The sequence below is a fragment of the Aplysia californica genome, unplaced genomic scaffold (genome assembly GCF_000002075.1).
Source record: "Aplysia californica isolate F4 #8 unplaced genomic scaffold, AplCal3.0 scaffold00088, whole genome shotgun sequence".
NCBI lineage: Eukaryota > Metazoa > Mollusca > Gastropoda > Aplysiida > Aplysiidae > Aplysia > Aplysia californica.
Window position 1 is genome coordinate 705983 of NW_004797358.1, and position 25379 is coordinate 731361.

General features: G+C 38.2%; 1 protein-coding gene across 1 annotated transcript in view; it reads left to right on the forward strand.

Moving 5' to 3' along the window:
- LOC101854936 overlaps nt 1-25379 on the forward strand; it is a gene marked incomplete at both ends in the record, with an annotated part of 275129 nt that overhangs the window by 203857 nt on the left and 45893 nt on the right. Inside the window, 13 exon segments of the mRNA XM_013080473.1 lie at nt 1253-1273; nt 2310-2455; nt 5210-5434; nt 7243-7446; nt 12157-12373; nt 12934-13056; nt 13740-13903; nt 14689-14816; nt 16302-16495; nt 20261-20346; nt 21696-21846; nt 23686-23835; nt 24494-24697. Coding sequence (XP_012935927.1) covers nt 1253-1273; nt 2310-2455; nt 5210-5434; nt 7243-7446; nt 12157-12373; nt 12934-13056; nt 13740-13903; nt 14689-14816; nt 16302-16495; nt 20261-20346; nt 21696-21846; nt 23686-23835; nt 24494-24697 — 2013 coding nt within the window.

Genomic DNA, 25379 nt, shown 5'->3' on the forward strand with positions numbered 1-25379 from the left:
CAGAGTTGTGCTTGCAGTAAACTGTTTCAGTAACTAAGCTGTAAGCATATTTTGTAATAATATTAGGAGTAAAGTTAATTTTAATTTGTGACATGGGATCAGTTTTGTATTCCCCCAAATTTCGCCCTGCTGATGACATTTCTGGATGGAAACCAAAATGTCTTATTTTGGGGGAGTAAAAGTAATTCTTTTACAAAGCTTTTCACCTTTTTTTTGTGCAAGAATATGAGATATCTATTTTATGAATAACATCGTGGCAAGCTTAAAATAATATACCATATGGATTTTTTGCTAGTTACGTTATGGTGCAGTTTTGTTAGAAAAGAAAATATATTATGGATAAAGCCCCAGTAATAACTATAACAGTCACAAACTGTGAAAGTCCAAAATTAAGTCAGTTCTTTTTTTGTTTCAAAGATTGCTTGGAAACCTTCTAGTGAAAATTGAAAAGCATGACTTTGATGCAAAACCTATATATGTGTTTTTTACTATATGCTTGATATTTGCAGGCTACTTCCCTTGAAAGTAGTACTTTTGGACGTACATTTTTTTCAACAACTACCATTGATATGCTTGTTTATGAGCAATGTTATTATCTGTTGTGGCCCAGAAATAATTAAGTATCTCCTCAGATTTGTATTGTGCCTAGGTTAAAAAATCTAGAACCTTTTTCTCAAAAGGATGTCCTTTTGGCACTCCTGGTACAAAAAATATAATGTTTTGTCAAGTGCCGAAAAAAAATGCAGTGTGTCAAAAGAAATGCATATTATATCATCTGAGAGAGTTTAAGAAAAATTTAAAGTCATATATTGTATTCAACACTACCATCCTCTGCTAGTAAGTTTTTTATGTGAGAATGTGTGTGGTTCTGGGAGTTGTGTGTGTGTGTGTGTGTGTGTGTGTGTGTGTGTGTGTGTGTGTGTGTGTATGTGTGTGTGTGTATTTTGTTAAATGGTTTTACAATGTGTACTTTCTGTCTTATGATTTGCCAGTTCATTAATAACTTTGCATTGTACCATGCTCTGAGCCTCCTACAGATTAAGCACTATAATTAATTTCTATTAATGTTGTTGCTATTATCATTATAAAATTATTATTATATTTCAGTTAGAGTTTTAATATTCTACTTTAGTCAAAGTGTTTAAAATGACATTAGGCCTTTTGAAGTGGTTTTATAAATCAATATGTTCTAAAGATGATTTGATGCATTTCATTTCATACAACCTGATTTCTCTGTGGCAATGTTCTACAGCTACCATTGTGGGACAAAGAGGTTAGTAGAGCTTTTACACATGAATCAGTTTTAATTGTCGTATATATTGATTTTGAGTTTGATTATTATTTTTACGATCTGATAACTTTTTCACACTCTCCAGCCACATTGTTTGTTATCATTAAATATTACCTAAACAATATTAATTTTGTCTCTTGGGTTCACTGGTCAACCCTTTGTTTCTGGGTGGTTGGCGGGTACTCTGGTGTAGCTTGCTCTTTCTTTACTATCAAACATCTATCGTCCTTATCTCCCCTCCTTCTATTTCATGTTTGTTACTCTCTTGTAACTCCTCTAATCTTCTGGTGCTCATATGACCTTATGCAGTTGCGAGCGCTATAAAACCTCTACTAGAACAAACTAAAACTTTGTTTCTGAATTTTTAAAACTCTTTTGAACGGAATGTAATTTCCGTCAGTCAATATGAAGCATGTGTTTCTTGCTAGTCACTTGATGTCACTCCATGTCTTCCCACTTTTCTGCACATCCACTTTTCCAGGTTCCACGTGGTATTCCTCTTGATCTTTTATCCTGTGGGTTCCAATCTAACACTTTTCATGTCAAGCAGCTGCTTAACTTCCTGAAAGTGTGTCCAGTCCATCGCCAACGCCTTCTTCCCTCCTCATCTCTGACTGGACTCTGTCTCATTCTTCTTAATACTTCCTCATTGGTGACCCTGTCTGTCCATCTGATCCTCAGTAGACACTTGTTCAAGAAAACCTGGATCCTCTTTATGCAAATCTGAGACGCGTTCCATGTCTCACATCTATGCAACAAGACTGACTTCACATTTGAGTTAAAAATCCTCAGCTTTGTTCTTAATGAGATATCCCTGGTCCTCCTAATCCTATTCAAAGATAAAAATGCCGTCTGTGCCTTTCCAATGTGGGACTTTATTTCAGCGCCTGTTCCTCCCTCTCTGTTCTCCTGATATAGTATAACAACCATTATCCTAAACACCAAACTTTTCAGAACATTTTGCTGTAGATAAGGTAGTATTTAGTTAAGGCTTTTCTCTCTTTGCCTTCTTCCTCAGACCTTTACCCATATGGTACTGCCAACGGGGACAAACGTGTCACAGCTAAAGGCTTGTTTGAGTGGGATTATTGGGATGCCATCAGTGAGCCTATCAAGATTACGGGAGGATTTCCTTTTGGTACTGAGAAATTCACTTTTGTTCATGTAAGTATTGAGGCCACCTCAAGGTATTTTTCTCAAATCTGTCTGCCCCGCTCAATATCAGTCCTAAGATGCACTTTACTATTAACCGCTAAAGGCTCAAAAGGCAAAAAAGTGACTTTCCATGAAGTTTTTGTTTTCTGGATATTATATTGAAAGTTTGATGTCTTCTGCTTCTTTTAGGATCAAAACAAACAACTATAATCGACTATAAATATTTCATTTTGATTTATTTTGGAGGTGTGTGTGGTTTGTTGTGAGCTTGGGTGACGAGATAAAGGAATTTGGACCTTGCTAGTGTGTAGCTGTGAGATTATTTTTAGAATCATTACCTTATGGCCACCTTTGCTTCAACCAAAGATTCTCCACTAGTGGAAAATCTTTGCTCCAACGTTCTTCATTCGTAACTATTTTTAGATTTTGACCCCTTTTCGAGCATGAATGGACTGAAATATAAACAACTCTGATTCTAGCTCACTTCATGCTTGTTTACGTAAACAGCTGACTGTGCGGGTGTGCCCTGCTAGCTTTTAAAAGATTAATTAACCTTCCTCTAGATCTCTCAGAGTGGACTCCAAACCAAGAGGCCACCAAGGTGGTCTATGTGCATGTGTGTGTATGTGTGTTTGTTTGTTTGTATGTGCGTGTGTGTGTGTGTGTGTGTGTGTGTGTGTGTGTGTGTGTGTGTGTGTGTGTGTGTGTGTGTGTGTGCTCTCGTGTGTTTATGGTGCTATTGCAAACATATAATCAGGTAGCGTAAACACGGCACCTAAGCCGACTCGCGGCCTTCCTGGCACGTGGTTTCGGTGAAATGGGGGCAATTCAGATCTATGTTTCTTTGTTCTTTTGCTGTAAAACACCAAATTCTGAACACTGAAAAAAATTCAAATTTTCTTCGTTATAATAGTGTAAGTTGTTTGTATATCCGGGTATTTGGAGCTAGAGAATCGCCGTGGAAAGGGAAGCCCCTTGCGGTCAGAATGCGAGGTCCCCGGTTCAGAATTGACCCCCATGCATTCGAATGCTTTGCTGAAAGATTGATGATTAAATACCGTCTTTTCATTGGCGGAGAACTATACAGCTTTGAGCGTGGTTTCCCATGGTTATTATTTTTTGGCTTAGGTGTTTTAGATAGAAAATCTTGAAAAAAAGGGTCTAAGTTTTCAAAGATCATTTTTAACACGAAATGTGTAAAATACCGGCTGAAAAAAGATACCAATAGAAAGAACAATTCTTTTTCTATCAGAATAACATCATCGGCTTGGAATTATTTTGCATGAATCTTTCGACGAAACTACCGGGAGCACTCAGTATACTACAGTATTGAGCCCACTAGTTTGCCGTGAAGACTGGTGCAGCGCCGGCGGAGACAACGCTCTGTGTTTTTATTTACATAACGACAGATCATCGTGTTTGGGGCAATAAAATACTGATTTGTAATGATCTCACAGTCTTGAAAATATTAGGCTTCATTTTTATGTTATAATGATTGTACTCTTTTAATGTAGAGATGTTTGGTGCACTTGGTACTCTTTTACTATCTGTCAAATCTGGGGTTGCAGCCAGTTAACGATTTCAGCAATATTTTATTAATATGTTAAATTGAAACTGCTGCCATTCTCTTAAACATTAACTGGGAGGTAAAAGTATGGTACCAAAATTCTCAGGAGACATAGGCCTTTCATATGAAACAGATGAATTTGACATACAGCTACTTTGAAAATTTAGTGTCTGGTACCTAGTATCCTGCTAATATTCTGTTGCACTTGACGTGAAGTAAATTCTCGTAAAAATTTTGTTTGGCCCATAAGTTTTTTCTCCGTGAATGAATAGTTTTCTACTTTCATATTTTACCTTGTAGTGGCATAGCCAAGATAACTGCTAAATTTCAAGTCTCTATCTCAATTCAAGACCCCCATTGCTACGGAAACATGTTGCTCAACTTCGGAGGCCATTTTCTCCTTTTCGTGTTTCCTCATCTTGCACAATTAAAAGTTCTGTATTTTCGTCAAATATTTTCATATTTATTTCATTCTAGTTTTAAATTGCAGGGAAAAGGTGATAGTTTTTTAACTTAACGTTTACTCAGTTTTGAAATTTCCTTCATATGACTGATATTGACCGGAAGGGACCCAAATGTTTCACACCCACTATGTACTAGTTTCAGCCAAGGTAGGAATGATGTGCTTGGTAAATATTCTTTACAGAACTTTAATTGGAAGAAGAAAAGGTGGCGATAATTTGAAATTTGAGAATCCGAAAAAGAGAACAAAATCACAGTGTGGTAACAATTAACACTTATTGGTTCAAAAAATGGCATAAGGCTGCCTGAATGGCACTTGAATTAGACAATAGATGAGCCTATGATTATGTATCATCACCAGCTTTTTGGATTGAAAAACCTGTACTCACATGTGTACGCTCTTGCACGCACGCACGCACGCACACACACGCACACACAAAAATGCATACACACACACACACACTTACCAGCATGTACATACACTCACAAAAATACATATAGACCTACATTCATGTCAACATGAACGCTCGTAGCAACATACTTCCTAAAACTGGAATCACTCGCCTGAGAAAAGAGCAGACTCTTGAACCTCCACTTACACCTTACACCTTACCTCGTACTTGCACAAATGCGCATGCACACACACACACTCTCACACACACACACACACACACACACACACACACACACACACACACACACACACACATATAATTGTTCATTTTTTATCGCAGGTCTTACCTAGTGGTGTTATCACAGTTGGGCGTGAGAAATGGACATGGTGGCCTAGTCTTGAGTGGAATGCCCAGTTTGGCATCTACACCATAGCTCCTTTCTGGAGTTATATGGACCCACGCCTTGGCAATGTGTTCTACCAGCTGTATCAAGGATCAAGTACAGTAGGATCCAACAAAAACAGTACACTGGTAGACCATGTCTTGAACCGAGCATCGGATGAGGTAACCTACAGTGGAGGGAGACATGAAAAACTGGTTGTTTAACTCTTTATCTCCTGGGGGGGGGGGGGTCAACCCACTACACTAGAGCTCTTTTTTGGTACTTAATCTAAAAATGACAAAAACGTCATTGAATGGGTCATTGAATCAAAACAAATGAACCTATTTTGATAGTTTTTCTTGTAATGAATTACCTCCGGGTAAAAGAGACATGTTTTTGGCAATTGCCAAAAAGTAATTAAATGTCAAAGTCGTTGTTAAGGAATGCGCCCGAGCCATTGGCAGCAGCTCACCAACACAGTGGCTCCGACTGTAAGCTGCTGGGAGCAGCTTGCAGGAGATAAAGAGTTCATACAGTTGCTCATGCCGTCATCAGATACATTGTAGACCATGAGTCTGATGTTTGGACCTCTCTTTCTCACTTTAAAACAAACCTTTGCACAAGTGAAACATCGTTGAAGCCAAAAGAGACGTGCGCAAGCTTTTCACATCCATCAGTGCAAAATGAAGCTTTTACTTACTTTTACTTTTTACTTTTTCATCCTCTGTTGCCGTTAAGCAACGAGGGGAGATGCAGTTTTCTATGGTAGGCCAGCTCCGAAGCTCTTTCAGTTGTGATATTATGTTTTCTCAGGGTTTCCTTGACACCCTCGATCCACCTTTTGCATGGCCTTCCTCTTCCTTATTAGCCTGAGTGCTTGGTGTTGTAGGCTCTTGAGGCTGACTGGCCAGGTGACATACATAACAGGTGGCCAAACCATTTTATTCTCTGTCTTTCTATGTCATGCAGACAGGGCTCAATGCCGATAGCTGCTCTTGCTTCTTAATTTCTCTACCTGTCTCGTCTTGTGATGCTACAGGTTTTGCGGAGACATTTCATTTCATATGCAGGGATTTTGCTTTCATGGGTTTTACTTAATATCCAGGTCTGGCACTGGTAGCATAATATTGATATGAATATTGAGGTTATAGGCTATCTCTTTGTGTCCATGGAGATGTTTGGATGAGATAGGAGGGGTGCGAGCTGGAAGGTGACAGCTTTTAAATACTCAATATGTGACACCAGAATTGGTCTCATTGGCCATAGCAGAAGCCACACGTCTACCCTTATTTCTTCCACCTCACTTAAGAAATATTCTTCTCTACCGATGCATTCGTCATCATCTGCCACTGACAGACGAACTAATGTTATTGTTATTGTACTATCATTCAGTCTTATTTTCTTGTTCAATAGTTATATTTATTTTCTAATTTATCCCACTTTTGTATCAAAATTAGACTTTCTGACATGATGCCTTGCTATTGTTGTTAAAAATGGATCAAAATGTTTGTAAGCTGTGTTGGGATGAGACAGCTTAAACTGTTTTTATCTCTTTGAAAAGCAGAAACAAAGCCTGGCAGCATCTTCAAATAGGACTTAGAATCAAAATGATGCCTATAATGACTTTTTTTTACCCAAAAAAAACCTTTTCATTAACCTGAATACTATAACACAATGATATTGAGAGGTAATATTTTACAGGGGATAAGGCAAGGGTCAAAACTGATATATTTTTTTTAAGTTCTAAAAAAATGGCATCCCTTAGTTTACTTATCTATATTATTATGCTAACGATAACTGCCATAAAGCTAAAAAAACAAGATAAGGATGTTGTTAACTGTTTTTGATGTTTAAGGATTACATTTTTATTTGTATAAGTTGTGAGTGTATAAATGTTTGTTTTAGGCGGAACCTGCCTCTGCAGGTTTCCAATGCAATTTTTGATTGGCCTGGTGGCATCTCTTATCTACTGCTTTTTTTCCAAAATTAGGTGGAAGAGTATCTTGATACCATGAACACATCTATCAGCCAAAAACGTTTCTCAGCAACATCAGTGCTGGTGGCTACATGGGAAGATGTTGAACCATTTACCTGGAAGAGCTATTACTGTGATGAACTGGAGGAGGGCAGTGATGAGAACAACTACTTTGATGACGACTACTATGATGAAGTCAGGGCCTATTGCAATAACACTGTAAGAACTGTTACTTTATTTTTACTTTTTCATTCTCTGTTGTCATTGACCATTGAGGGGAGATTTCGTTGTCTATGGTGGGCCAATTTTGCAGCTCTTTCAATTGAGTTGTTGTAGTTTTTCAGGGATCGTTTGACTGCCTCAATTAATTTTTTTCTTGGTCTACCTCTTTCTTTGTAGTCTTAGTACTTGGTGCAATAGGCTCTCGAGGCTGGTTGACATGACGACATTTGTAGCAGATGGCCAAACATTTATTCTTTGGGTTTTTTTTTCAAAAAATGCAGGCAGGACTGTATGTGAACAGCAGCTCTTGTATTTTCATTTCTCTGCCTGTCTCTTGTTGTGATGTTTAGCATTTTACATAGACATTTAATTTCGCATGCAGTAATTTTGCTTTCATGTGTTTTATTATGTCAATCAGCTGCTTGTTCCTGAACTTGTTATGCCAGTCAATCGAAGCGTCATTACTCCCATGAACTTAATTGCCGTTGACACAAAAAACACCGTAACTGAATTGTCAAGTAATCTTAAAATTATACTACTGTACACACAGTCAACCTAAAAAAATACCATTTTATTCAATGATTTAATACTTGAGTCTAACTCCGATATCGCATTTTTTACGGAGTCATGGTTGCGGAACGTCGGAGATGAAATCATTATAGCCGGCCTAACTCCACCGGGATACAAGTCCATCTCCGTCCCAAGAAATGGTCGTGGGGGAGGGATATGCATAATTTATAAAGGATCTCTAAACATCACTCCACAGAAAATGCCCTCCTTTAAAACGTTCGAATGTTGTGAGATCAGTCTACATATCAAAGGGTGTCCCGTCATTTTTGTCTGTGTCTATCGACCACCACCAAGCAGGAAAAACAAACTGAAAATTAAAGATTTCATTTCTGAATTCCAGGATTTACTAGACCTGCATACCACCAAGAAGACACAGCCTATAATTTTAGGAGACTTTAATTTACATTTTGAAGATACCTTAGACACAAATGTTAAATTTATCAAATCTATTCTAGAGACTCGTGGTCTCTATCAACACATTGATGTCCCCACTCACATTAAAAAACACACATTAGATTGGGTGATTACGGACAATGTCAATAAAATCGGTGAAATTCAAGTAAGAACAAATGCATTTCTGATCACTACGTGGTGTCCTTTGAAATAACTCGTATAGGGAAGCCCAAACTGAGACACCGCAAAATTACAACCCGGAAAATGGACATTGATAATGAAATGTTTGGAGCGGACATTCGCCAGCTTCTAAAATTGATACACGGTTCAACCTCCGAGAAGGTAGACATTTTCAACACCAAGATGTGTGAACTACTAAACAAACATACACCGGTCAAATCCAGAACAGTGACTGATCGACCTTCTGCCCCGTGGATGACTTTGGAAATTAAACAATCTAAAATGGAACGCAGACGAGCTGAAAGACACTGGAGATCAACAAAGCTGAAAATTCATGAGGACATTTATAGACACTGTAACAACATAGTGAAATCGTTAATAACATCTGCCAAATTTATGTATTATAACGGAAAAATTAATGAATGTACCACCTCTAAAACTTTATTTTGTATAACAAATCAGTTGTCTGGTAAGAAAGATCCGGCCAGCAACAAGTTTCCCATGAATGTACCTAAAAGGGACCTTCCTGATGTTTTTGGTCAATACTTTAGAGACAAGATATCCACGATCAGGAAAAAAATTGACACGACTACCTATAAACTACCATGTTTTGAAACATTTTCTGGGGTAATCTTTAATGAATTTGTATGTGTAACACAAGAAAATGTAAGATCAATCATAATGTCATCACCCCATAAAACATGTAGTCTTGATCCCATTCCAACACAACTGCACATCACACATCTTGATAGTGTCATTGGATTTATAACTTCTATCATTAATGAGTCTCTTCAGTCTGGAGTAGTACCATCACTCTTTAAGCATGCTTTAGTTATTCCCCTTCTCAAAAAAACAAATCTTTCCCCTGAGGAGCTCAATAATTTCAGACCTGTCTCCAACCTTCCTTTTTTGTCAAAAATCTTGGAGAAAGTTGTTTTGGTTCAATTGAAGAATCATTTAAAAGAAAACAATTTATATGAATTATATCAATCTGCCTATCGGCAATTTCATAACACAGAAACTGCGCTATTGAAAATATATAACGACCTCTTGTGTGAGGCGGATGAGAACAAAATATCAATTCTTTCTCTTCTTGATCTTAGTGCTGCCTTTGACACTATAGATCACACTATTCTTATTGAACGATTGTTCAACACGTTTGGCCTGTCTGGCAGGGTTCTTGACTGGTTCGGGTCCTACCTGATTGGCCGTACACAATCTGTGGTTGTGCACGACTCTCTTTCGTCAATTTTTAAGCTAGACTTTGGAGTGCCTCAAGGTTCAGTATTGGGTCCAATCTTGTATACGTTATATACACAGCCGCTTGGAGCTGTGATTAGAAAGCACAATATGAATTATCACATGTACGCTGACGATACACAATTATATAAATCTGTTCCACCATCAGATGTTAAAACCTTGCTTACTACCATGGGTCTGTGCATTGATGACATCAAAAAGTGGATGGTTGATAGTAAGCTCCAGCTTAATGAAAATAAAACTGAAATTCTTTTATGTAACCCAAAGAAAAGCCATATCCCCGTAGACATTGATCATATTTGTACTGAAAATGAAAAACTGTATTTTACTAATAAAGCAAAAAATCTGGGGATGTATTTTGATTCAAAATTGTCAATGGAACATCATATCAATTATTTATGTACCATTTTATTTTGTAAATTGCGTAGAATTGGTCATATGTCTATGTTTTTTAATGAACACTCGTTGAAAACGCTCGTGTCATCTTTCTTGTTTTCGCGCATCGATTATTGCAATGCTTTACTAGCTAACTTACCAAATACCACTCTTCACAAGTTACAACGTTTTCAAAATCATGCTGCTAGGCTTGTACTAAAGAAAAAGAAGAGGGACCACATTACGCCCATGTTAAGAACGTTGCATTGGCTTCCCGTGTCAGCTAGAATGTCATATAAAATTGCAATATTATGTCATAAATGAGTCAATAACAAAACTCCCTCATATCTTAGTGATCTCATCCAGATTTATATTCCATCTAGATCACTAAGATCAGGCGATCAGTATCTTTTAAGAGTTCCTAGAAAAGGGGGTAAAAAATTAACTGAAAGATCGTTCGCCAACCTTGCTTCGTCAGTTTGGAACTCTCTTCCTCAACCCTTGAGACATACAACATCTGAGTCTAAATTTAAGAAATCTTTAAAGACACATTTAATGACATCCTTTTTATGTCAGTAGATTCATGTTCGGTACAATGTTATGTGAATGACTATGTATCCATTTATGTATTTTGTGAATATCTTTGTGTATATTATTTTATGCTCATTTCGTGACGATGTGTAAGCGTGTGCGTGTGATAAGCAAGTAGATGTGTGTGTGTGTGTGTGTGTGTGCGTGTGTGTGTGTGTGTGTGTGTGTGTGTGTGTGTGTGTGTGTGTGTGTGTGTCTGTGTGTCTGTGTTTGGCATACATGTGTGTGCACATGTGTGTGTTATGTGTTCGTGAGTGTGTATTTGTGTGTGTATGTGTATATGTATGTGTGTTTGTGTGTGTGTGTATGAGTGTGTGTATTGTGTGTGTGTGTAGCGTGCGTGAATATTGTTTGTACATTCATTTATGTAAAGCGCCTAGAGCTGTGTTTATCTTCATTATTATTATTATTGATTACTGTTTGCTGCTAGAGTTATAGTGCCAATCAAAGGGTTTTCATCTTTAACCTTACAGTATGGTGTTTAGATTTTCGATCATCCCAGTGATATTTCATAGAAAATTCCTCTGAGTTTTATCTACAGATATAATATGGCACGTGGTGTGTCTATATTTTAAAATATCCCTAATTAGATCTCTTGAAAGCAGCTGCATATGTCAGAAATTAACAAGCTGTTAGATCTTAGCAGTAAATCAGCTTTTTTGCTAACATTTAGATGTTCCCTGTTTTCTTGTTTGATTTGTACGAAAATGGAATTGTGGTAATTCAACGTGGTTGGAGGGCATCACTGGAAGGTCCTATTTCTTTTTCTTCCTTATGTTGTTTCTGTTTGTCTTCTTTGCTTTTCCCTGAACAAAATTACCATTATTGGGTCAATGTGCTTCTCATTACTCAAAGAATCTAAATAAATTACTTTGTGTTTGCGAGAGAGATGTTTTAGAGGCCATTGGCTCAGAAACAGCACATTCTGTACCTTATTTGGCAAGCTCAGTTATAGTACATTATAGCTTCTTGGTATTTTGCTCATGATCTGGGCAGATCAGCCCCCATTGCATATTGTCCTGGTGGTGATCTCAAACCTGCTGGATGTCTCTTCAGAATGCTTTGAATATGGTTAAGGCATGCTCACTTCTGAATGCTGTACTAAAACGGGCAGTGTTTAGGGTTTTTATTGTACTTCTCAATATCATTTGTGCACTTTGGTCTGTCCTTTAGGCTTAGAGTTATAAAGACACAAGGAAATGGTGCTTCACTAAATGATTGAAAAGAAAAACACATTTCAGAATGTTTTAATGATAATTGAATAAGTAAATACATTTTGATGTCCCAGAGGGTGTGTTTCTCTATGAAATAAATTTTATTTGCTTTCTACTCTTGAAGGAAAGAGAAAGGAACACTTTCCAGTCAGTACTGATCACAGATGGACTACAGACATTTGTCTTGACTACTTACAAGTACGGCCAAATGAAGTGGCAATTTGAGGCTTACAGATCGATAGCTGTCGGTTTTGTCTCACCTACTCCTGAGTTCCGCAAAATCAATGATTACTACAACACTGAAATCACAACGGTGTTAGATAAGCGTATCGGAAATACAGGTATGTCTTTGTTACTTGGCAGTCCCAGTAAAAAAGTAAATAGTATTTCAAATTAAATGAGAGAGAAGTTGTGTTGATTAAAACTTTAACTCTTTTCCTTCTTTTCAAATGATATAACGTTTAGAGAAGAAAAAGTAATGGCTGTGGTTTCAAGTAGATTTGTTTCATACAGTACATTATTTTAAAACTCACATAAACATCATAATGGAATAGTTTGAAATTCAAAAAAATAATTACGACCTTTGCAGTCTTAACTTGCTTTTTCTACTTCTTTTTTCTCTCGATCTTTTATGTATTTTTCACTTGGAATGTTGTCAATCAAAGCAATTAATTCAGCGTTTCTGGAAATCCCTGACTTTTGAAAGAATATTCTTAAAGTACATTGATAGCCTTGTAAAGGAACGGACACCTTCTGGTAAATATTCTTCATTTTATTTTCCTCTGATATTTGTGTTGTTAAATGTTTGTTTTTTTCATAGCTTTCATCGACCATTATGATGTCAGTGCGCTTCCATTGCACTGAAAGAATCAAACAAATAAATGATTTTATGCTTGTACAGGACGATACGGAACAGAGATTGATTTTGTGGGACTCATGGACAATCCAGATGCCCTTTGTGAGCAGTGGTACCTCAAAAACAGCCATCTGGTGAACAACGACACTTACGACCAAATGATCGATGGTAACTTTCAGATCATTTTGTCTCTCAACGCTTGTCAGAAAAGGTGGAACTTGCCAATAACTGCAAAGTGTGCTTAATAGGCTGCAATGCTGCCAGGTGGTTTTATTTCTGCTTTTTTCACAATACCATACTTGCAGGTTTTTAAAGTCTAAGGTATGGTAGTTAAGTTGCTGAAAACTTAAAAGAGCTGAAAATGTTTGTAGTTTCAGTTAGTCTTGTTTCACTGCAGTTGGCCATCTGCTAAAGTTTGAATATATTGCAATTCACTTCATTTCATGATGGCATGCTAGTTACCCCACTCATCTCATTATAATTGGAATAGTTTTTGTACTGCAAAAGAGATATTGATCTAATGCTCTGCAAAATGTCAGGGGGTCAAGAAGTACAGAAAACAATGGGGTCTTTTGACCATTTCTATAGTCATAAGTGGCTTCACAAAATTAATAAATTCTTCAGCCTTGAGAGAATGTGGCTTACTCTTAACTGTCAGAATTGGTCATTTTGGCCATAGCAGAAGTCATAAGAAGTCATAAATCATCTTAGTTCTTATTTCTTCTATTTCCCATTTTTTTTAAGTCTCCTCTGCAAATGTATTGGTCACCATGAGACATTGATGGATAAATTGTTATTATTATTATTACATATCAAGAGGTTAGGATTGTCATGAATTTCCTCTACTTCAGGCTTGTTTGACTGTCCCTGTACCATGGAGCGGCTGGGACGTCAATGGTGGTTCTTTGAGTGGCAGGAGATACCAGACCAGCCTGGGACTTTCTTAGTCTGTGCTGCCCTCAGTCCTGTGGCTAAGTCAAGGTTGGAACGCCTGGAAGGAAACACACTCAACAGGGTATGTGGGTTACACCCAACACTAGACATTTCATGAAGACTGATAGTCAAGATTAATAATTCTTTACCTGACTAATTGCTCTTTGAGTGATGTTGACAGAAAGGGGGAGAGATGATTTTTTTTATACAGTCAAGCCTGTTTTATCCGCTACCTGTTCAAAATAATCACCTGTGTAAATTACCACTTCCCACCTTGCATCTTTTTTTATATTATAATGACGCTGTCCAAGATGTCCACTCGTAAAAGACGAGGACTTTTCTCCTAAAAAATAAATGGCTATCTTAGACTGTATTTGCTTTTAGCTGCAGCCTTTTATAAAACTATTTTCTACTGTAGCCCATCTAAGGCACTTGGTTGTCCAGTGTTGTGTTTGTTGTACCCTGCGGGCTTATGTCATGTTGTGCTGTACTGTCATCCAGTGTTGTGCTGTACCCTGTGATCTAATGTTATATTGTGTTGTACGCAGTCATCTAGTGCTTTATTGTACCCTGTGGTCAAATGTTATATTGTGTTGTACTCTGTCATCGAGTGTTGTCTTGTACCCTGTGGTCCATTGTTGTGTTGTACTCTGTGGTTCAGTGCCATCTTTGTAGTAGTCGGATAGGTTTTTTTTTCAAAAACAACATTTTGTTGCATATTTACTTGTTCATGGTCCTGAACGGAGCTTGTGTGGGAGATGAGTATACTGGGCAGTGACCTCTGAGGTGTCCAGAAGTCTTGTCTATGAGGTCTTTGCACTAATTTCTCATGATTCAAGTTGAAATTATTTTTGTTTTCCTTTACAGCTTTGTTGCTACAAGGTTTCAGTTCCCAAGACTGAAGACTTTGTGTCTGAAAATGGAACAGTAGACTGGACAGGTTTATGGGATGCTTGGTGGGATGCCTATCAGAGAGGCTCCTTCATTCAATACAAGTAAGCTCATAATTGGAGGGGGGGTTCTTGTCAGTAATCACCTAGGCAAACAAATGTATTGTGAATTAAGGAGTATAGGTTAAATTTCTCATCTATTGAATCAACATTCTCTCAAGATTCTCATCACAGCATTTCTTTTATCAAGACTTGATTACTCTTACCAGTTTTAAGTTTGGAAATGATTTAACAGACTACAGCAGTTCCAAAATAGAGCTGCTCAATTAATCTTTTTAAAAAAACTTTAAATATAAACACATCGCACCTTTATAAATAAAGTTACATTGGCTACCTGTTACAGACAGAATTGATTACCAAATTGCTCTTTTATATCACAAGTGCATATGTTCAGCGCTATTTACTGATCGAGATTGCGCTGTGCATTTTAACGATCATATAATTGCGCGGCAATCTTAAGATTGCGACGTGTGTTTGAATGATCATATAACTGGGTGGCAGTCTGAAGATTGTGTTAATTTTTTTTTTTTTATTCATTTTTTAAAAATCCACTTACCTCTTTATTCTTTTATTCACACATCACAGAATATTCACATACATTTTCAAAAGTGTAAAAATATGAATATTTAAATTAATATTAAAATTAAGATATGAAACTGAAGAGCTCACAAGAATGACACAATTATACAATCGTTAAAACGCACAGCGCAATCTTAGGATTGCTGCGCTATTATACGATCTTTAAAACGATTGCACCAATCGGTAAATAGTGCGGAACACATAGACAACAAAGCACCACCACATCTCAAAGATATTATTGCGTCACATGTACCATCAGGATATTTGAGATCTGTGGACGAGAATCTTGTGAGAGTGCCCACAGTAAAGTTTAACCTGTTGGGCAGAGAGCTTTTTTCTTTCTATGCGTCCAAAATCTGGAATTCTCTCCCAAAAGAAACGTATAGCATAACATCAGAGGCAGAGTTTAAGAAAAATCTTGAGACTCGTTTGTTCAAAACTATCCTCTGCCTGTAAATTTTGTATATGAGAATGTAGTGAGGTTTATATCATGCTTTTTTAATACAGTTAGTGTGTATCATGCACTTTGAATGAATTTATTTAATTAGAGGATAATATAGGATGCAGTTCATAGAGATAAAGAATTTACGATTGTTTTCTTAAAAGAGAGAATGAAATGTAGAATATCAATAAACAACAGGTACTCTGATTTTGTTTTGTGTTGTCAATCTGGTTGTTTTTTGGCTTTCTTCTATTTGGCAAGTCACATTTTTTGCATACTGTTCTCTAGTGTCATGTTGTATTGTACCTTGAGGTTTAAAGTCATATTGTGTTGTCCTCTCTGGTCTAATGTCCTGTTATGTTGTAGCTTACTCTATGGTCAACTGCTGAATTGTACTACAATGAGCATTTGCGTCTCCCATACATTCTTGTCAGGTCATTATTTATGCTGCAGTTTTTGCACGCGTGCACTGATTAGTTTTGAACAAAAGTGTTTTTGTTGTGTTTCAGTGACCCAGATGCTGGCCATGTTTTGTTGTATGACCCGTGGTGGTGGCAAGACTCAGTTCGATCCTCTCGCCAAGAGGACATGCTACCTCACAAGTGGTGCTGCAGAGATTCTTCCAAACCTTCTAAGACATGTGCAATGTTCAACAAAGTGCGGCCACAGGAACAGTGCAATCCTAACGCCACATTTGTCTCAGGTATGCATATACAGTCCGTGCAGGCTTTAAGCACACTGGCTTAAAGCACGTTTCGGACTCAAGCACGCTAAACGGCTCTTACTGAATTTTTGCTATATAAATTACACGCCTTTAAGCACAGTAACTTCGGCTTCAAGCATGCTTTATTTACAAGACAGTCAATATTTTCATGATGACCCATCGAAGTTCGAACACAGTCTACACCGCAGCAGTGGAGTGTGTCAAGAGAAACACAAAGAATGCAAGTGATGGACACACACACTCACACAGGCGGAGAGGAAGGGAGATGCACACAGCCGCGCTTGCGGACATAGGATCTAGCCTAGGCCTAGGGCAAAGCTACACACAACCAAAAAAAATACAAAGAGAGTCGGGGAGACGAGAAAGGGGGGCTGGCTGCGATTTCACCTTTGACCCTCGCTATCCTTAATCCTGATTGTGTATCACGCGTGAGGTGGGATGAATGAAGGCGGTGGTATGAGTGGCACAGCGGGCAATGGTACGCACAGGCAGAGTGTAGGCCTAGTGTGCTGTATCATGACTGGCCGTCTAAATTAAGTTTTCATTTCCCATTCGATCACAAAACAAAAACAAACAAGCGAATAAAAACTACCACGACGGGTGTCTAAATAACAGTGCAGACTTTTGCGGGACCGCTATAGGCCTACTTACAAACAAAGGGAAATAGCACACGCAATTTTCTACATGAAAATCTCTGGATTAGGTCTACTTTGCACTCAAGCACGCTTCGGCTTTAAGCACGCTTAAGCTTTCTCCCGACGACCGTGCTTAAAGCCGGCATGGACTGTACATGTAGTACAATATTATTAACTCTTAGTGTACGCCGGCCTATTCCACCTTTTTACGCAGCCATTTTTTGTGATTTTTAGGGGGCTGTGGTAAAATGATTATAACTTTCTTATTTTTTTACCTGTGTAATTGTATGACACATCAAAATTTTCAGAAATGAACAAGCAATTCAACCTTGGTAAAGAAAAAGATATGTGAGGCATGAGAGAAGAGATATGTGGCTTGATGGAGGAAGAAATTGATGAAAAAGGCGAAAAAATCAACATATTTTCGACTTACATGTATTCATGGCAGATAATAATCCATTCAGAATGCTTGAAACAGTATATCAAATGAAAGTATGTCCATTTTCCAGTTCATGTTGAAAGTTTCAGGGGTTTCTGATGCACACAAAAAAGTTTTTGTAACTTTGAAATAGGTCACTCAAATACTGTACAGGTAAAAAAGCACATACACCACACCACTGGATAAAAACTATAAAAAAGATTTACACTATGTACAGTTCACAATCCCAGTTACATTGATGAATGGAATTGCTGAAAACAATTATTTGGGTGCAGAAATGGCTGGCTGTCACACCCATTACAGAAGAATGAAGTCCTCACCCTCTTTTCGCGTGTGCTACACACTCGACATTCACGGGTCAGTTTTGACTTCATAATGACATGTGAGCTATTGCAGACCCTGTTCAAGGGGTTTTCTGGCTGGGCATGACCTCTGTTGTCATTATTCTCTTGTATCTCAGCCAGATGTCGTGTTGCAAGGTTGCACAGCTCATCAATGAGCTTCGTTTTGAATTTCAGCAACGGAAGCTTCTTGGCACCTTCAGGCTGAGATTTGGTGTAAAGAATAAAAGCATTGATCTGTGTGATCTCAAAGATCCACAGAAAAATCTTCTTCCACCACTTTCTTGTTCTTCTATTGAAGGTACCATAGGTCTGGACCATTTGATCAATTTTATCACAGCCGTTCATGTTTTTATTATAATCTTGGATTACAACCGGCTTGTCCACCCCTTTCACCTCGGTTGCACGTACTTGTGCCTCGCTAGATACCAAGACACACGCTTTCTTTGCTTTTTTGTCTCGGAATGTTACACACAGGTACTTTGTATCCTGCATGTACCACCTCATTTCTCTGAAAGCCAGCCTGTTTGTTTTCAGCTCAGGCGGGAAGTCACGTCGATTTATATTTACCGTCCCGGTATAATAATATTTCTCGCTTGATAAATATTTCAGCAGGGGATAGCTGGTGTAGTACCTGTCTGCAAACAAGTGGTGTCCAGGTGACAGAGGTGACAGCAGAGTGCTAAAAACCTTTTCTGCCTGTTGAGCATCATGATGACGAGGGTCAAACGAGGTGTTAGCCCCAAAATAAATTAGCAAATTCAGGACGTATCCGCTTTCACTCTCGCATAAACCGAAAGTCTTCACATGATATTTCTTCGGCTTTGATGCATTGAACATTCTATGTGCCCACCTGCCCTTCCAGCCGATAACCATTTCATCGAGGGAGAGATTTTTCTTTGGGTAGTACGCGGCTTGAAACTGTTGTAACAAACAATTTACAAACGGTTCAATTTTCGCTTTTCCTTCAGCTCCAACCTCGCAAACGTGTAACATCGTGTGGTAAATTACTTGGAACCTGTCGCGTGTGAACATTTTCTTGAACCACGGTGTGCATTGATATGATTCATTTGACCAGTAGCTGTGAATGCTTGGCTTGTGCACTATACCCACGGAAATAAGGACGGCAAAAAACTTGTACAGCTCACCAAGTGAGATGTCTGTCCATGTTCGAAAGACAGATCTTGCACTCGCAGTATCCCGAAGCTCTGCACATTTATGCTGTGCGTACTCATTGATCGTTGTCACCAGGCCACGGAGAATTGTTGTAGTAAACAGTGCCAAAAAGCAGTGGATAGGAGAAGAACCTTGTGGCACAAGCTCCAAGTCAACTCCTGTTCTCGGGGGCGTAAACCGAAAACTATTTGCCGTAGCCCCTTCATTCACTTGTCTCCAGTTGTTTCCCACTTCTGTGTCTCCTCTTCCATGATCTCCAGTACTAGTACTAGGCCTAAGAAGGGGAGATCTAGACCTCTCTCTGCTCTCAGTACTCCCAGCACCAGCTCCCTTTCTTTTACCAGGCCCCTTCCCTTTACCCCTTGAAGGACACGCCCCTCTACTCGACTTACAAGTTGAATTTGACGGACCGGGTTCATCAAGGTCTGACTCACTCGAAGACTCGTCTCTGCCTATGACATCGTTCCCATCCGAGTCACTATCGCTACAATCGAGCTCAGATTCATCCTCACACATAGTTTGGAACAAATCTACGGCAGCTTGGGCAGAAAGCCTTTGCTGTCTTCCATTGTTGGCAGCAGCCATAATAAACAAACGAGCTGACTTGAGTTGACAAATTCGCACTGAAAAAGTCACAACAAATTCACTGGAAAATACGCTCCAAACACCACAAACTGGGTTCGAAAATTGCGTACTTCCGTTCTAAAGTGATCTCTAAGAATGAAGATTTCCGTACACGGTGTAGTTTTTACACAAAGCCCCAGAATATTAGGTGACATAGAGAGCCACATGAAGTGGCGTGCCGGCGTTTTGGCTACGTTTAGTGCGCCACGTGAGGTGGCGAGCCGGACACTAAGAGTTAAGGGTATAAACGAGATGAGTAATAATGAAGACAGAAATTTGTTTCCATTTCTATATGAAGTTGCTGTGTGTAAAATGATTGAAAGTATGCGGTGCTCATATTTTTATAATTAAAGGAAATTATGACTGTGAAATAACTACATCTTTGTATTGTATGAATGCATATACAGACAGAAAGGTAGGTAGGTAGGTAGATAAATAGATATAGATACATGAGGTCCAAGATATTTCACTGTTTGTATTTATACTCCAGATTGATATGATTTGCTTTGTTTGTTTGTATTTTCATCAGGTCGTGCTCTGGGTGACCCTCACATCAAGACTGTAGATGGTCAAGATTACACCATGAATGGACTCGGCGAATACATCTTGGCTCTGGTTCGAAATGCATACCAATTGACAATTAATACCTTTTAGACATCTGCTGCCAGCAGTCTTTCAATAGTTCATTCACAGTCTATAGTGGAGGGCAGTTTCAATTTATAGGCTTGCAAAAAATTGTCACAGGCGTCTGTGGAGAAGCGGAGGTGCTTCGCTGTCACACACAGGAGAGGCAAGTTCCTGAGTGGGTAAAAAATTGTTTTCAAGCTGTCAGTGTTTCTGCAGGGATGTTGTATCCCTCTCTACCCAGGTTGGCCTTGACAGGCATGGTTGAAAGACTGCCTCCTCAATTATCTAAATTATGTCAATGGAGGTGTTTGAGTGCTGCATTTTACCCCTCAAAAAAATTTTTTTTAATGATAAACAGTTAACATAGACCAAGCAGGAGCAGATTTTTTTTTCTTTTTACTTCATGCTGTGGTTGGATATGTTTTGACCAGTAAAACATATCCCCAGGTTTAATCTGCTTGACAGTACAAATGTTTTGCTTGAGGCTGCCAATGAACTAATGTTTTTCCATATTCTGCAATGCAAACATTCAAAACCATGGTGATTTTCACCACAAATGTGACTTTTATATTGTTGACTACTTGTTTTTTCATCTATTCTCCTATTAATCTGTGTATTAGCTATTCCTCTTCATCCATCCCTCCCTGCCTCTTTTCTCAGTCACTCATCTATCCACCCACCCACTCACTCACTCGTTCACCTGCGTACTCCTTCATTCACTCACCCATCCATCAACCCACTCACTCACCTGCAGGCTATGGTGCATTTGATCTTAAAATCCTGTAAAGAACAAATAAGTCTTTACCCTTCCAACCCATCTAATACATGTTGCATTTCTTACCGTTTTCTGGCTCTTCAAGGACATTCAGAGTCCTCATCCCATCATTGTGAAGTTGATAATGATATGTTTCTTGTTTAGCTTTTAAAAAAATCTGATTGTGGAAAATAAAGACTGTTTACTTCTCCAGTGGTGGGAATTGCAAATACAGTCAAAATTGTCCTGGACAGTCTCCCATTGTTGAGGAGAAAAGTGGTTGTCTTAGACAGAGGGGAATTTTTAGACAGATGTAAGGGGGAAAATGGAAAGTGGTCATTTGTACAGGGGACCGTGTTGAACAGATTACCTTTTGAGATGGTTTGACTTTATGTATGTAGGCCTGCGGTAGGATATCAAGCCTTAGCATTAACCATACTACACATTCAGGTGAGGGGTTTTTTAATGTTGAGTGACACTCCGGCATGTTTTTCTCTTTCACCTTTTGACATTAGCAATACTTTGAAGGACCTGAGGCAGGCAATGTAGACTTATCAACTTCCTGTTCATGTCTTATGCATAGGTTGCTTCGGAGGATTTCATGCTCCAAGCCCGAACAGCACAAGCTATTAACAAAGATGGAAACAAGACCCGGGCTACAGTGTTTGTGGCATTTGTGGTCAAAGAAGGCTCAGATGCTTTATTTCAAGTAGAGTTGAACGATGATCTAGACGGTGAGGAGCATATTTTGAGAAGTTCCTTAACATTTGTTTTGGTATTGGAAGTTGTTGTAGGTTACGTTTATTTTGATTGGTGTATTTTAGTGATATTGGCCATATCCACTTGATAAGTGTACAATCCCTTTTTGTGTGGTATTGGAACAAGATGTACTCTTGATTCTTCGAGAAACTACAGCAGAAAAGTTATTAAGGACATCAATTTGGTTGTTTTGGGATTTTTGCCCATCTATGTAGTGTCCGGTAATGACAAATACTTTCAGATTCTGGTTTTTGTATGTAGCTTGTATGTTTTTGTATAAGGTGTGTTGATGTTTTGTTTGTTGTCTAATCTGATGTTAGTTAAATTTACAGTAACTGATGTCATTTGTTCCAGTATTTTATTTCTTTGTTTTGTTTGTTGTGACCAATTGACATTTACAGCAGATGTCTATGGGCAAAGGATTATAGTACTATTGTTTTCATTCTATCTCTTTAGCACTTTTCCTACCGCAAGCCGCAAAATGCGGCTCGCGGACGGCGAGAGCCTCCCTTACTGGATGTGGCCTCGCCAGACCGAGAGCCGCAAAATACGGCTCGAGTGGCTCGCTATTTTTTCCAATCCAGTAATGAAAAGACACGAAATTCTCAGCCGATCCACATTTTGGAAATAATAGAATAGACTTCCTGTTAACAGATATATGAAAGGAAATAATAATATAGCACTGACAGACGATTTTTAGTCATTTCAGTGCTTTTTTCTGTCCCCTTCGCAATGTAAAACTGAAAAGAAAAGTGCTCTCCTGACTTCAGTATACATCTCATATTTTCACTTCTGTAACAGGTATGCGTGTACAACTTTTTCCGCATTTTTTTTCCATTGCTTGAGGCAACCTACCTGGGAAGTTTGAATTGTGCTGTTGCTGTGCTTTTTTAGTTATATGACCTTTCAAAGCTGGAAAATTGTTGATTTCATATAACCGCCTTCAATATTGCATAATCACTTTTAGAAAACCCAAATTAATATAATTGAAATAAATCTTCAATATTGCACCACCATCTCATAGATTATTCTTTAACCTTGTGTTTGATGGGCCGTATGATATGGGTGGGTGGTTGGCGGGTGCTCTGGTGTGGTTCACTTCTTCTTTCCTGTCAAACATCTATCATCTTTATTTCCTCTCCTTCTTTTTTGTGTTTGTTTCTCTCTTGTAACACCTCTTATCTTCGGCACTTATATGACCTTATTGTGTTGCAAGTGCCATAAAACACTTACTTAAAAAAAAAAAAGAAATATGATATGGTTTGTGTGTATTTAGTTGGATGTTTTGACATTTTTGTTTGGTGGGGTAGGGGCCTAAAAATAGGTCAGGGAAAAGCCATGGGCCAGTGGTGATTTTGGCCTGGTAGGAAAAGAGTTAATAAAGAAAAGAAATAACAATTCTGATATTTGCAGCCAGGGTCTAAAACAGGAATGTCATTTCCTTCTACTGAAAAGCAAGAGAACAGCCTATCAGAAAGAGAACCTTCTTGAAGATAAAAGTAGCACCAAAAAAAAAAACGATAAAAAGATTTTGCTGCTGAGAATTTTCTTTGTGTTCTGAATTAAATAACAACCTACAGGTTACTTGATTTTTCTCAAATGAAGGCAAAAATAATACTTTTTTTAAAAATCCATCTCTAAGAATTTCACAATTTCCTTTTTCAGATATCAGAATTGGTTTCTCTTAATGCATAACATCTGGATTTAAACAGGCCTGCCAAGAACATCTCGAAACTATTACTGGCATAAAGTATAGGCTACACGTCTCAAAAAAGTTTTTTTTATGACTGATTATCAAATGTGCTCTTTTTCAGGAATGATTCTCTATGCTAATGGAGATGAGATCACCACTAAGTTCTATGGGGAGGACAGTTACTCTGAGTCAATTCAGGATACCCTGGGTGTTCAAAGGAGAACAAGGGAGTCTGATGGACGTATTTCGGTCACAGCTACTTTTCCCTCTTGTGAGATCATCTTCATTTTTGTTCTTCATTTCATCAACAAGCTGGTCAACTGTTCTAAGTCCAGAAAGCAAAATTTTTCCAGGGGTGGGGGGGGACTGGTTTTGTTGTTGTTTTTTTAGTTGCACCTAAATTATGTTTCTTTCCTTGCTTTTTTCAACATTTAGAATTTGAATTTCAACAAAACATTTCTTAAAACAATGAGACCGATATCACAGATGTAGAAACTGCAATTTAAAAAGATTTCAAAATTTTTGTCTTAGTATAATTTGAACAGCTTGCCAACAATTTGTTTATGGTGACTATTTGATTAGTTGTTCTTTTAAAGCAACCCATACAAATGTTTTCATATGCAAATTCACACCCTCCAAATGAGGTCAAAAAGCCTTGCTTACTTGTAACGCAACAGTTGTATTACATAGACCAACAGAGTAAATAATTGTTTAAGATAATTTTGTTTAACTTTTGAACTGAGGTTTATCATCTTTAGCTATAGAATGAGTGGAGTATTCTTTAACTGTATTCTTTGATGCCAACTGAATTGCGGACTGCATTAGATATTTGTCTTAATTTCATACTTTCTTAGACTGGCTGATAACTTACATGTCCGAGGAGAGATTTTACTTGGAACCTGCACTTAACCTATTTTTCTCTTTCCCAGCCATTTCAATCACAGTTTATGTGGGTATCAGGAACTTGGAGTTTTCCATCGATATACCAACAACTCTCAAAGGAGAAGTGAAAGGATTACTTGGCAATTTTGATGGCATAAAGACCAATGATTTTGTTCATCCAAATGGTACTGTGCTTCCTGATTCCATGGTGGACAGTGAAAGGAACATCCTGATGAATTTTGCCGAGTTGTGTAAGTGGCTCCCCTTTGATTTACTATAAGTGTGGCTCTCATTTGATCTGCTGTAAGTGCGGCTCTACTTTGATTTACTATAAGTATACAGAAAGAGAAAAATAGTATGACCAAAGAACATGACTGTTTCACAACTCAGTCTGGTTTTCCCCTAGTCTTTATGTTGCTTGCAGATGGTCTGGTCACTTGACTTGACAAAACATATGGAATGTGATCCCAGTCTGAACTGCCATGATTATGCATTGGTTTTCATTCGATTTGCTGTATATTTTTGCTTCTCTTTTTGTTGCTGATTTTCCTTTAATTCTAATAACCTTCTGTGCACAAAAAGTGTAATTTATTATCCACTTCACTGCTGTGTAAACGTGTCTCATACGGACCGATAATCTGCTGCCCCATACTGTGTACATGTACGGCTGCTCTATCCTGTGTATTGTTTCGTTGATATTTCAGCTTCAACTAAGTTTTGAATAAAGGGAGTAACATCCCTGGAAAGTTTATCATTTTAGTTATGAGGCCATATCTATATATAGACTATCGGGCAGAAAGAGTGGGTTCTACAATGCAAAAACAATGCGAGGTGTGTTGTTTTTTTACTTACATTGTGCAAAGAGGTCAGACCAGACGTGTCAACTCGGAACGCCTGTCTCAGTTATTTACACTTGTTTACATGGTTATAGCT